Genomic DNA, 14,517 nt, shown 5'->3' with positions numbered 1-14,517 from the left:
ATTGCAGCTCAGTTCTACTGAGGGGAATGGAGCAAAATCGTAATAACACAATGTGAGGACATATGTGCTGTTATTTGAAGAAATTAGCTCTGTATTTCTATTTCTGGATAATCCCTTTAATGCCCAAGCTATTTTTCATTGTTTCCATTGCTGCTTTCCAAGTGCCTTAACTTTCTTATTTTTCCATTGACAAAGCCATTTGGAGGCTTGCTTTTTGTGGGGCAAGTTGTACTTTTTAATGCCACCTTTTTGGGGTACATATATTTTCTTGCTTAATTATAATTAACTCTTTTTGAAAGGAAAATGAAAAAAAAAAATGATTTAGTCATTTTCTGTGCATTTTAACCCCTTAACGACCCGCAATATAACACGCAGTCACGCGGTGACCGCGTATCATATCGGGTCGGTCCCGGCATGTAACTGAAGCTGGGATCCGGGACTAAAATAATTAACCCTTTAGACGCGGCGTTCAAAGTTGAACGCTGCATCGATAACGAAAGTAGAACCTTCCCGGCTGCTCAGCGGGGCTGATCGGGACTAAACGCAGTGAAAATGAGGTGTCCCGATCAGCTATGACGCGAGCGGAGGGTCACTCACCTTCCTCCGACGCGTCTGATCGGCGATTGATTGCTCCAAGCTGGAGATTCAGGCTTGAGCAATCGACCTCTGATAACACTGATCAATGCAAAGCTATGGCTTTGCAGTGAACAGTGCTGGCAATCAGTGTATGCAATGTTATAGCCCGCTATGGGGGCTATAACATTGCAAAAAAAAAGTGTAAAAAAAAAAGGTGAATATGTCATTTAACCCTTTCCCTAATAAAAGTCCAAATCACCCCCCTTTTCCCATTTAAAAAAAAAAACATGTAAATAAAAATAAATATAAACATATGTGGTATCGCCGCATGCGTAAATGTCTGAACTATAAAAAAAATGTAAAAAGTGTATTTTTGGTCACTTTTTATGTCATGAAAAAAAATGAATAAAAAGCGATCAAAAAGTCCGATCAATACAAAAATGGTACCGATAAAAACTTCAGATCACGGCGCAAAAAATGAGCCCTCATACTGCCCCATACGCAAAAAAAAGAAAGTTATAGGGGTCAGAAGATGACAATTTTAAACGGATACATTTTTCTGCAGTTATGATTTTTTCCAGAAGTACGCCAAAATCAAACCTATATAAGTAGGGTATCATTTTAATTTACAAAATGGCATTTTGTCTTCAATTTCGTCGCACAATGATTTTTTTTCCGTTTCGCCGTAGATTTTTGGGTAAAATTACTGATGTCACTGCAAAGTAGAATTGGTGGCGCAAAAATTAAGCCATCATATGGATTTTTAGGTGCAAAACTGAAAGGGTTATGAATTTTAAAAGGTGAGGAGGAAAAAACGAATGTGCAAAAACGGAAAAACCGTGTTCCTAAAAAGGTTAAAGTAACGCAGACAAATTAATATAGGCTTTTAATTTATATATTTATTTAATTACATTGTCAAAATGTATTTTATTTTATTTAAATGTATTACTTTTAATACGCCGCTCCCGTGTGTGCTGACACTCCTGCCGGAGTGTCGGCTCTGTCACCGCCAGCTGACCTCTGTGTGCCATCGGGGCTGCGAACCCAGTGTGAGACCGCTAGTTACTATCTTGTGGACATACGGGAGAACTTACAACAGCCGCAATACATCGGTCCACGCCAGTGAGAACCAGGCGGCTGCAGGCGGTGAGAAATACAACCATTATTGTTCTTTCAATATTTTCATTATTTAATCTACCGACTACCTGGAGTCTGACTTAATAATATTTCTATCAAGTGCACTTTTATCATCCGCTCCGTAAAGGGGACTTTCAAACTAGGTGCTGGACTATCGGACTGCAGATACATATACGGTCAACTAGCATTCTATTCATTATTGATACTCCACTAGGGCCCAGTGGGGTATTTATTAATGCCTTTATATGTGTATTTCATTTATTTATTTTATTGAATTAAATTTTTATACTAGTGATGCTGTTTTCTATTCAATTTTTTAACGTTTCCACACATATCATTATGCACCTTAGATGGTGAGATCCTTGAGATAAAAGCTACAAATTTGATTTCTATTTTTCCTTGGATGCCGGAGGGGACCGGTTATAGCTTTAATTACCTCGCACTTTTTGTTGTGAGCTGCACCTTTTTGAGATTTGTAAATTACTTTTATATAAAAATCTTAATCCTTCCAATACTTATCAGCTGCTGTATGCTCCAGAGGAAGTTGTATAATGTACTGTCTGACCACAGTGCTCTCTGCTGACACCTCTGTTCATGTCAGGAACTGTCCAGAGAAGGAGCTAATCCGCATAGCAAACATCTCCTGCTCTGGACAGTTCCTGACACAGACAGAGGTGTCAGCAGAGAGCACTGTGGTCAGAGAGAAAATAGTTATACAACTTTCTGTGTAGCATACAGCAGCTGATAAGTACTGGAAGGATTAAGATTTTTATATAAAAGTAATTTACAAATCTGTTTAACTTATGTCAGTGGAAGGCTTTATATTTTTTTAAATAAAAGTGATTTATGAATCTGTTTAACTTTCTGGCACCAGTTGATTTTGAAAGAAAAAACAAAAACAAAAACAAAAAAAAACAGAGTACGCCTTTAAATCAGCATCACCCACTCTAATAACTTGTGAATTCAGGTTAGTGTGGGAGATGCTGTGGTCAGATTCCCTTTAAAAATCGCTTTACACACACTTTACGTGTGGAAAAATATTACTGCAGTTTTATGAAGTATTTTGGCGCCAAAGCCATAAGTGGATCCAGCAAGATATTTTCTTTTAATTTTGAATCCAATCCTGGTTTTGACTAAGAAAAAAAAGAAAAAAATACAAAAACTGAAATAAAAAACTGCAGCTGTGTTTCTCCATAAATACTCCACCCTAAAAGGTACATTCATCTGAAATACCTATTACTTTTATTATGAAATAATTGGTAAACTCTGTGTACCTTATTGAAAGATGCCATTCTAATATCCTGGAGAATATAGTATACATTGAGTTGTCATCAAATTCATTAATTGTTATAGTGTTAAAATGTCTGAGGAATCGTGGGGTTATGATATTTCGTCCACCACCTATACAGCAAGAAAAAACAAGATCATTTATTAAAAGAAAATATCTGTAGATTAAAGCAGTAAACCAATGAGCTTAGTAAATTTGAGGTGAGAAAAGATGAGACTTATACTTATCTCTAAATTTCAAGCCAATGCATATAATTTACTCACTCTCACTCTCTCTCTCTCTCTCTTTTTCTATATATATATATATGTCATGGCTGTAAATGTTGGCACCCCTGAAATTTTTTAAGAAATTGAAGTATTTCTCACAGAAAAGGATTGCAGTAACACATTTTGCTATACACATGTTTATTCCCTTTGTGTGTATTGGAACTAAACCAAAAAGGGGAGAAAAAAAAGCAAATTGGACATGATGTCACACCAAACTCCAAAAATGGTCTGGACAAAATTATTGGCACCCTTTCAAAATTGTGAAAAAATAAGATTGTTTTAAGCATGTGATGCTCCTTTAAATTCACCTGGGGCAAGTAACAGGTGTGGGCAATATAAAAATCACACCTGAAAGCAGATGCATTTAATTGTGTGTCTGTGTGTGCTACACTAAGCATGGACAACAGAAAGAGTAGAAGAGAACTGTCTGAGGACTTGAGAACCAAAATTGTGGAAACATATCAACAATCTCAAGGTTACAAGTCCATCGCCAGAGATCTAGATTTGCCTTTGTCCACAGTACGCAAGTTTGCAACCCATGGCACTGTAGTTAATCTCCCTGGGTGTGGATGGAAGAGAAAAAATGATGAAAGGTATCAACATAGGGTAGTCCGGATGGTGGATAAGCAGCCCCAAACAAGTTCCAAAGATATTCAAGCTGTCCTGCAGGTTCAGGGAGCATCAGTGTCAGCGCAAACTATCTGTTGACATTTAAATGAAATGAAATGCTATGGCAGGAGACCCAGGAGCACCCCACTGCTGACACAGAGACATAAAAAAGCAAGACTACATTTTGCCAAAATGAACTTGAGTAAGCCAAAATCCTTCTGAGAAAATGTCTTGTGGACAGATGAGACCAAGATAGAGCTTTTTGGTAAAGCACATAATTCCACTGTTTACCGAAAACGGAATGAGGCCTACAAAGAAAAGAACACAGTACCTACAGTGAAATATGGTTGAGGTTCAATTATGTTTTGGGGTTGTTTTGCTGCCTCTGGCACTGGGTGCCTTGACTGTGTGCAAGGCATCATGAAATCTGAGGATTACCAACGGATTTCGGGTTGCACCATACAGCCCAGTGTCAGAAAGCAGGATTTGCGTCCGAGATCTTGGGTCTTCCAGCAGGACATGGACCCCAAACATACATCAAAAAGCACCCAGAAATGGATGGCAACAAAGCTCTGGAGAGTTCTTAAGTGGCCAGCAATGAGTCCAGATCTAAATCCCATTGAACACCTATGGAGAGATCTTAAAATTATTGTTGGGAAAAGGCACCCTTCCAATAAGAGACACCTGGAGCAGTTTGCAACATCCCGGCTGAGAGGTGTAAGAAGCTTATTGATGGTTATAGGAAGAGACTGATTTTAGGTATTTTTTTTCCAAAGGGTGTGCAATTAAATATTAAAGAGTACCTATCACCATCTAAACTTTCCCTAATCCCCCTCTCAATCTTTCCCTGACTAAGTCTATCCCTGCATTTATTCTGCTTTAAAAAACCCTAAAAATAACTTTTATTCTAGGCTCTTCAGTAGCTCAATTCAAGGCACAGTACAGGGGAGGTTGTCATAGCAACGGCAAGTCCGGTGGACAGAGATCGAGATAGGCAGTGCATAGATAATTAGCCATGTGGAAGGGGAGAGGAATGGAGAAAAAGAGAAGAGCGAATGCACATACAGCCCAAGCACACAGCTCCACAGTCTTCTCCTCTCTGTTTGTTCCCTGCTTGTGTACGAGCTCAGTGCTCCCTCCCTCCTGCATGTCTGACTGACAGGCGGGGAACTGCGCTGAGGTCCTATGTGTCCTGGCTGCAGAGTGATTTCAGACTCACTCACTGAGTTTGAAATGCTTGCTGATAGGGTTGCTAGGGAGACCCCTAGTGGAGGAATTTTTAAAGTTAAAAAAAAAACATGAAAGGAGGGAGAATTTTTAAATAAAAGCAATTGAAAAGTTGTTCAGTGGCGTTTTATCTTTAATATATAAAAAGTTTGTTTCAGGAGAGGTACACCTTAAGTTAAGGGTGCCAATAATTTTGTCCAGACCATTTTTTCCTCCCTTTTCTGGTTTAGTTCCAATACACACAAAGGGAATAAACATGTGTATAGCAAAACATGTGTTACTGCAATCCTTTTCTGTGAGAAATTCTCTAGAAAAATGTCAGGGGTGCAAACATTTACAGCCATGACTGTAATCTATATATATATATATATATATATATATATATATATATATATATATATATAGAGCCAGTATATTCCCCAGTGTATAGATGTATCAGTTCCTACCCCCCTAGAGTACACAATCTACATCCTAAGTTCCCCTACCAGTATGTTTCCTAGTGTGAAGTAAAGTCACGCAAGCATAGGAGGAGCATACAAATTTCATGCCAATGTTGCCATCTAATTTGCAAGTTCATTGGTGGGGGTCTGGGTACAGAGACACACTGGGAATAGAAATGTAATGGCAAGTGCAAGAACTGTGAAATAGGTATCCACAGATTCCTTTAAGGGGGATATTAAGCTTTGGCTGGTAATTTAAATGTTGACTTGCAGGGAAACTACATACAATATGTAGCATAGAAGGCACAGCTCTATTTTTCTGGGGGATCCAACAACCTGACCTACAAGACCCCCTAAGCCAGCTTGGCAGTCTCCTTAAAGGGGTACTCCGCCCCTAGACATCTTATCCCCTATCCAAAGGATAGGGGATAAGATGCCAGATCGCCGCGGTCCCGCTGCTGGGGAGCCCCAGGATCCCCGTTGCGGCACTGCGCTATCATTACAGCACAGAGAGTTCGCTCTGCACGTAATGACGGGCAGTACAGGGGCCGGAGCATCGTTACGTCACGGCTCCGCCCCTCGTGATGTCCGGTCCGCCCCTTTCAATACAAGTCTATGGGAGGGGGCGTGGTGGTCGTCACCCCCCCCCCCCTCCCATAGACTTGCATTAAGGGGACGGGCCGTGATGTCACAAGGGGCGGAGCCATGACGTCACGCTGCTCCATCCCCCGTATCGCCCATCATTACCCACATAGCGAACTCGCTCTGTGTTGTAATGAGAGCACGGTGCCGCAGCGGGGATCCCAGGGGATAAGATGTCTAGGGGCGGAGTACCCCTTTAAGGAGATACATTAACCCCTTTAATAAATCTACTATGCAACATATAAGGTCTCATTTACTAAGCTTAAAACTGCCATTTTTTGTCTGGTTATTTTGGCGCAGAGTGTCTGAGACATGTCTGCACCAGTCTGCACCAGTGTGCACCTGGAAAGTCTGACAAACGGAACATTGAACTGTGAAAAGCTAAAAAGGGGCGTAGTCTGTCGCAAAGGGGCCGTGGCCATCCAAAAAAAGGGGTGTGGTTTCACAACCCGACCGATTTACTATTGAATTCACAGAAAATCCTGTGGATAAATGGCTGGAAATATCCACCTAGAAAAAGCTGGTCAGAAAATGTTCCCGACTTTTCCCAATAGTAAATAGAGAGGAATCCTGCAAGTCTGAAACAACTTTTCCCACTAGTAAAAACCCGACACTCTTAGTAAATGAGGCCCATTGTATAAGGTTATGAGAAAAAAAAACATTACCTGCTGGTCCCATAGCACATATAATTTGTATATCGATTAACTTGATCATGGAACAGTCTTTCAGATCATACCAGTTCCAATGATCTAACCACTGGCGAAGCAATTCTACAGGTGGTTGAGCACCATAAACCTCTCTGGCAGGCATGTTTACATCATCTACAAAAACGACCTAGAAACAAAATCATGTAAATGTCAAATCACTATATACCACATTCATATCAGTTAGAAAAGTAGAACATAAATATTTTTTTTTTAAAGAGTGACTGTCCTAGTCCTTTAAGACTCCTTAAAAGTTTTCAATGGTGGGGGTCCAGGTGCTAAGACCCTCACTGATCGCTAGAATGAGTGCGGTGAAGTACTCAGCTGAGTGCTGTTTCTCTCTGCTGTCTCAGCACCCCTTGAAGATGGGAGCATAGATTTAGGTACACAGCAGAGAGAAACAGAACTCAGCTGATCACTACTCCCCACTCAGTCTATGGATTGGTGTTTGTACCTGGACCCCCACTAATAACAACTTTAAACAAGTCTCTATGACATGTTACATTTTCTGAAATAAATGTTACACATTAACATGACCACATCAGTGCTTAGTTCAAAACTCTGTGCTGATTAGTTTCTTCATATATCTTAAAGGGGTAGCCCGGGGACTATTTTTTGGTACTCATATATGCTTAGACTGGGATTGTGTTGATGGTGCCTGGACCCACCGCGCAGCGCATCTACTTACAGTGCTCCGGACCGCCAGCATAACCCGGCACTCACAGCTTTCAGAAATAGAAGAATTTTATGATGACAAATGTTTTACATGTATATGTTTATTAGAATTCCTTTCCTCTATATTTTATTGTGTTTTTATCTGTGAAATGTTTTATCATTTTTTTTCACATCATGCTCAGTCCGACGTCAGCTGTCCCATCCTACAGACGTCATAGTTACATAGTTAGTATGGTTGAAAAAAGACATACAACCATCAAGTCCAACCAGGGAATTGAAGGGAAGGGTGTAAGGGGATAAGGGGAAGGGATGTAGTTTTATAATTCTGCATAAGCAGAAGAGTTGGCGTAATTTCCTGTATTTAAATCTGTCTCTTGTCACGCCATACTCACACTGATAAAGAGGTTGTTACACCTCGAAATGCATTTGTGCATCTTTGGCAAATAAATCTACTTTTATCTACAACCTGTCTGAAGCAAGTTTGTTCCAGTGGATCACGCCTGGTACCCGGCATTGTTCTTCTACCCTCCAGTCATGGATCAGTCTCAACACAAGGAAGTGCATTCTCTGCCAATCACTGGCCAAAATTGAGTCCTGCCTAAGCCAGTGATTGAGTGAGCAGGCACACTCTAATGTCAAGATCGACAAATAGTGTGAAAGGTTAGTAAGTTAGTACAGGTTTGTTCTACTTTTTTTTTATCCCAGAATGAGCATATTTAGTCCCTTCACTACTCTTTTAACTTTCAGAAGCCATAACTTATTTTTTTGCATGATGGGCTAAGTTGTATTTTTACATGGAACCATTTTGGGTTGATATGATTACAACAATACTGAATGTATAAACTGATATTAAACCCATTTGTGACCACTCATAGGTATTTTTGCAGCAGTTAATACTGGGCTTTATTTCTGTGTATATTATGATGGGGCAGGAAAAGCCTGGAATGGACATCCCATGCTGTATATCACAGAAGTTCATTGTCTCATGACAGCTCTAACATCAAATAATCTGCAAATTAACAACTGCAGCATCAAATATGCACAGTATACTATACATGTTAATACGCCCTAAACACGCCCCCTCCCATAGACTTGCAGGGGGTGGGGTGTGATGTCACATGGGGGCGGGGTAATGATGTCACGATACTCCGGCCCCGTGGTCGTCACACTGCACACTCGGAGCCTCCAGCGCTGCGGAAAGCTCACAAAGGTGGGTGCTGAATGACAGATTGCGGGGGTCCCCAGCGGCGGGACCCCCGCGATCAGACATGTATTAGGGCCGGAGTACTCCTTTAATGCCAGTAGTTGGTAGAAGACTGCCCAACCAAATAACACAGTATGACATAAAAATGTAAATTGAAAAGTGTAATTGTTACCGTTTTCTTTCCTAGGGGAGGCCCAAAGACTCCTTTTCTTCTTTTGTCAAGCTTGGACATAATAATGTTCTGAGTTTGAGCAGCTGTTGTCTGAGCTGAGAAATTGATCAGCAGCGGTTTGTATGTCTCTTTGTCCAAGTTATTTAACAAGAAATCCTAGAAATTAATATGTATATGTTAAGTATTTTTATTTTTTTACAACCTTTACAAAATTGAGACACATACACTTTAAGAATCTTTTCACATGTACAGTATCCTGTGCATATTTGATACACAGGATTCAAAGCTGCAGATTTTATGCTGCAGAGTTTAATGTAAACTAATTTACTGCACACAGCTTCAAACCTGCAGCTTCAAACTCTGCATATCAAATTTGCGCAGGATGCTGTACATGTGAATAGATGCTAAGGGTGTATTCAAATGTACAGTATCCTGTGCATATTTGATGCACAGGAGTTGAAGCTGCACATTTTGTGCAGGGTTACATGTAAACTAAATGCATGAACACAGCTTCAAAGCTTCAGCTTCAAATTCTGCAAATCAAATATGTGCACGATACTGTATATGTGAACACACCCTAAAGGGGTTTTCTGGGCAGGGAGACTTTTGCTACAGTGAAAGTTGATCGATTTTAGAGTAGATTTTCTTGCATACACTTTTTTCTTAAGGAAGCACTACCACCAAAATGTTATCTTGTGGCCTGATAAACTATATTATATAAGAAGAAGTCTTCATTTTATTTAGGCTAGGTCTACACATGGTAAGATGCTGCAAGATTCAGTGAGGGAGATTTATCAGATCACTTTTTTCATTGTGCAGAGGCCTTGTTAAAAATGAAAGAAGCAAGCTGATTGGTTGCTGTAGGCAACTGTGCATCTTTTCCTCTGGACAGGTTTTGATAAATCTCTCTCTGTGTCTCTTTAATGAACACATGGTACAGCTAGGGAACAGAACAATGTGTATATCTTAATAATAATGGTACTGTTAAGTCTAGGTTTCCACACAGATTGTTTTTCGTTTTTTTTTTAATCCCCTACAGGACCCATGGCGTACCGCTACGTCATGACACCCAGGGTCTTAAATGGGCACTTTTTTTTTATATGTTGTAGTACTGGGTTTGGGGTAGCGCTGCGTTAGGGGGTGTAGTGCTGCGGCATGCAGCAACTATTGATTTCAACAGGGGGGGAGGGGAGCGGGGTTCGGAGTAACAAAGTTATTGTTTTCAACACAGGGTGCCTCCAGTTGTTTCACCACTACAACTCCCAGCATGCTCTGACAGCCAGTAGATGTCAGGTCAAGCTGGTAGTTGTAGTTGTGAAACAGCTGGAGGCACCCTGTGTAGTGTCCTTTTACCCCTTATGAAAAGGAAAAGTTGGGGGCTAAACCAGCCTGTTAGTGTAAAAAAATAAAAAAAATTACACTAACATGCTGGTGTTGCCCAATGCTTTTTATTTTCACAAGGGGTAAAAGGAAAAAAAAAGACCCCAAAATGTGTAATGCAATTCTCCTGAGTACGGAAATACCCCATATGTGGGCGTAAAATGCTGTGCGGGTGCACAACAAGGCTCCGGAGTGAGAGTGCACTAGAGTATAGTGAGCCTTAACACCCCACAGGTGTTTAATGAATATTCTTCAAAGTTGGATGGAAAAAAAAAAAATTCCATTAAAATGCTGGTGTTACCCGAAATTTTTCATTTTCACAAGGGAAAATAAAAAAAAAAGCCCCCCAAAATTTGTAACCCCATTTCTTCTGAGTAAGAACATACCCCATGTGTGGGTGTAAAGTGCTCTGCTGGCGCACTACAACGCTCAGAATAGGAGCGCCATTGGAATTTTGGAGAGAAAATTTGTCCGGAATTGAAGGCCATGTGTGTTTACAAAGCCCCCATAGTGCCAGAACAATGGACCCCCCCCCCCCCCCACATGTGACCCCATTTTGGAAACTACACCCCTCAATGTAATAAGGGGTACAGTGAGCATTTACGCCCCACAGGTGTCTGACAGATTTTTGGAACAGTGGTCCGTCAACATTAAAAATGTAATTTTTCTTTTGCACAGCCAACTGTTCCAAAGATCTGTCAAACGCCAATGGGGTGTAAATACTCACTGCACCCCTTATTAAATTCTGTGAGGGGTGTAGTTTCCAAAATGGGGTCACATGTGGGGGGTCCACTGTTCCGGCACCACGGGGGCTTCTTTCCAAAAGCTCAATGGCGCTTCTCCTCTTCTGAGCATTGTAGTGCGCCACCAGAGCACTTGACGTCCAAACATGGGGTATTTCAACACTCAGAAGAAATGGGGTTACAAATTTTGGGGGTCATTTTCTCCTATTACCCCTTGTAAAAAAAAATGCTAAATGTGGGGAAAAACCAGCATTTTAGTGAAAAAAATCCAACTTTAACAAAAAGGCTCACTGTACCCCTTGTTACGTTCCTTGAGGGGTGTAGTTTCCAAAATAGTATGCCATGTGTTTTTTTTTTTTTTTTTTGCTGTTCTGGCACCACAGGGGCTTCCTAAATGCGACATGCCCCCCAAAAACCATTTCAGCAAAATTTACTTTCCAAAAGCCAAATGTGACTCCTTTTCTTCTGAGCATTGCAGTGCACCAGCAGTGAACTTGACATCCACACATGGGATATTTCCATACTCAGAAGAGATGGGGGTTAAACATTTTGGGGGGTATTTTCTCCTATTACCCCTTGTAAAAATAAAAAAATTGGGGGAAAACTAGCATTTTAGTGAAAAAAAAAATAATTTACCCATCCAACTTTAACGAAAAGTCGTCAAACACCTGAGGGGTGTTAAGGCTCACTGTACCCCTTGTTACATTCCTTGAGGGGTGTAGTTTCCAAAATAGTATGCCTTGTGTTTTTTTTTTTGCTGTTCTGGCACCATATGGGCTTCTTAAATGTGACATGCCCCCCAAAAACATTTTCAGAAAAACTCATTCTCCAAAATCCCATTGTCGCTCCTTCCCTTCTGAGCCCTCTAGTGCGCCCGCCGAACACTTGACATACACATATGAGGTATTTCCTTACTCGAGAGAAATTGGGTTACACATTTTACAAAGATTTCTTTCCTTTTACCCCTTGTAAAAATTCAAAACTGAGTCTACAAGAACATGCCAGTGTAAAAAATGAAGATTTTGTATTTTCTCCTTCAATTTGCTGCTATTCTTGTGAAACACCCAAAGGGGTTAACAAACTTCTTGAATGTCATTTTGAATACTTTGAGGGGTGCAGTTTTTATAATGGGGTCATTTATGGGGTATTTCTAATATGAAGGCACTTCCAATCCACTTCAAAACTGAACTGGTCCCTGAAAAATTTCAATTTTTAAAATTTTGTGAAAAAGTTGAAAATTGCTGCTATACTTTGAAGCCCTCTGATGTGTTCCAAAAGTAAAAACATGTCAACTTTATGATGCAAACATAAAGTAGACATATTGTATATGTGAATCAATATATAATTTATTTGGAATATTCATTTTCCTTATAAGCAGAGAGCTTCAAAGTAAAAAAAAAATGCAACAATTTAAATTTTTTCATCAAATTTTTGAATTTTTTACCATGAAATGATGCAAGTATCGACAAAATTTTACCACTAACATAAAGTAGAATAAAAAGAAAAGTGCAGCTCACAAATTTAGTAGCCAAGGTAAAATGATTTTCACCCACACCCAGGTTTACAAAAAAGAAAAAAATATATAAATCATCACCTCAAGGCTAGTATCAGATAACCCGATACATAATGGCAATATATAATATTATATAAAAATAGGAAAAGATTGTGCTTCAATTTTATGATAAAGGATTGCAAAATGTATTAAAATACATAAACTAATAAAATATGCAAATGTAAGGTAATAATGATAGTATCATTTGTGATCGGGGCTCCATACGTGTACTAGTGACAGGAAAGATTGCCTACATACCTATACAAGATCTTACCCTAGCATAGCGGTCTGAGTTGTGCCATAACCGCGCAATGAGGGCACGCCTATAGAGGGCATGCACTATAGTGAAGGAATAAGATAAGGGAGGGTTGGGAGGGTTCCACAAACGACACGTGCTCCGCCCCTGTAGGAGAGGGGGAAGTTATATACACACGCCCCCACCTGTTCCCAATGAGCCCCACCTGGAAGTGCAGGGAGCGATAATTACTTCCGCCCCTCGCACAAACACAGCCCATCAGGCTTTATACTTGTGATCGGGGCTCCATACGTGTACTAGTGACAGGAAAGATTGCCTACATACCTATACAAGATCTTACCCTAGCATAGCGGTCTGAGTTGTGCCATAACCGCGCAATGAGGGCACGCCTATAGAGGGCAAAAAGCCACCATGCTAGGATGAATACAATTCCTGAAATAACACGTCCTACACCCAGCATTAATCTTCACATACACGAAGTAGACTATACCTAATGTGCTGAAAGAGTAGCCCTGACCAACTAGTGACTACTAGAGGTGGTAACCATACCTTTGAAACCGTGGTAGTAACGTCCATTTGTAAAGAATCAACCTGAGAATAACATTCCCTGCCAAATACTAACTGAACTATACCTATCACCATCCCTACTTGTGACATTACTTCAAATGGACACGGAAAGGCTAACTTCATGGCAGGTCTGACAAGCACCAATCCCCTGCTATTTAAGAGGCAAAAACTAAACTGACAGGTAAATGACAAGAAATACCTATCTACCTGATAGATCGTGTGGGTCATGTCGCATGACAAGGTTCACGAAGGCACCTTACCTGATTGAGACTGTAACAGACATACCTAACTAGCCACTGTACTGACCCAACTGGACTTGGAAGTGATGACCCATTGCAGATGACAGCTCCCTGCGAGAGCAACGTATCTGTAGACGTGACCAGTGTTTAGATGAACCATCATGTCTGTAGACCTGACAGGTCTTTGTGACACCGTCGTGCCTGAACCCGTCACAGGTCCCCGCGGAACCATCGAGCCTGTAGACATGACAGGTCTTTGTGAAATCATTGTGCCTGTAAACGTCACAGGTCTTTAAAAACCACTTTTTTTTTTCTCAAATACGTAAGTGTGAAATGCCATATTGAGATTGTATACTATCTGAAACGTGTCAGATTACCTACATAACCATGTCAAATCAATTGCTCTGAAATGAGACAGCATTCATGATTTAATCCCCGATCCTAAAGAAATGAGTCATGAAACTGTGTATTAAATGCAGAATATATCTGTAACTAAATGCTGGCCCTCCTTAAAAGAGAACGTGCAATTATGCCGGATAGTTGAATCTGTGTACTATAACGAAATTATAACGTCATCGAGAAATACAACAGACGAGGTTGTATCTGACCTGAAAACGTGTCAGGTCATAACAAATATAACACACGACAAAATTGCTCTGAAAACGAGTCAGTAGCAACTGGCATTACCCCTTTTAACCTGAAGAGGAGTCAGGCAACAGGGTAACATCATGAGTATTCATGACAAGATACCTGTATGAAGCTGGCGTGTTGTTCTGAAGGCGTGTCAGTAACAAAAATGACCAATTGTGTCCAATACCCTAAGCAAAGGATCTACCTCCC

The 14,517-nt window shown here is 40.4% G+C and overlaps 1 protein-coding gene across 1 annotated transcript in view; it reads right to left on the bottom strand.

Annotated features, from left to right (window-relative positions):
* The window catches only part of DNAH7 (dynein axonemal heavy chain 7), a 531,149-nt gene that overhangs the window by 311,472 nt on the left and 205,160 nt on the right, over positions 1 to 14,517 (bottom strand). Inside the window, exons 36-38 of the mRNA XM_056535765.1 lie at positions 8,941 to 9,096; positions 6,851 to 7,019; positions 2,988 to 3,114 (exon numbers count right to left, since the gene is read on the bottom strand). Coding sequence (XP_056391740.1) covers positions 2,988 to 3,114; positions 6,851 to 7,019; positions 8,941 to 9,096 — 452 coding nt within the window. The remainder of the gene's footprint in view (positions 1 to 2,987; positions 3,115 to 6,850; positions 7,020 to 8,940; positions 9,097 to 14,517) is intronic.

This window comes from Hyla sarda, chromosome 8 (genome assembly GCF_029499605.1).
Source record: "Hyla sarda isolate aHylSar1 chromosome 8, aHylSar1.hap1, whole genome shotgun sequence".
NCBI lineage: Eukaryota > Metazoa > Chordata > Amphibia > Anura > Hylidae > Hyla > Hyla sarda.
This window is presented reverse-complemented; position numbering and strand designations above follow the sequence as displayed.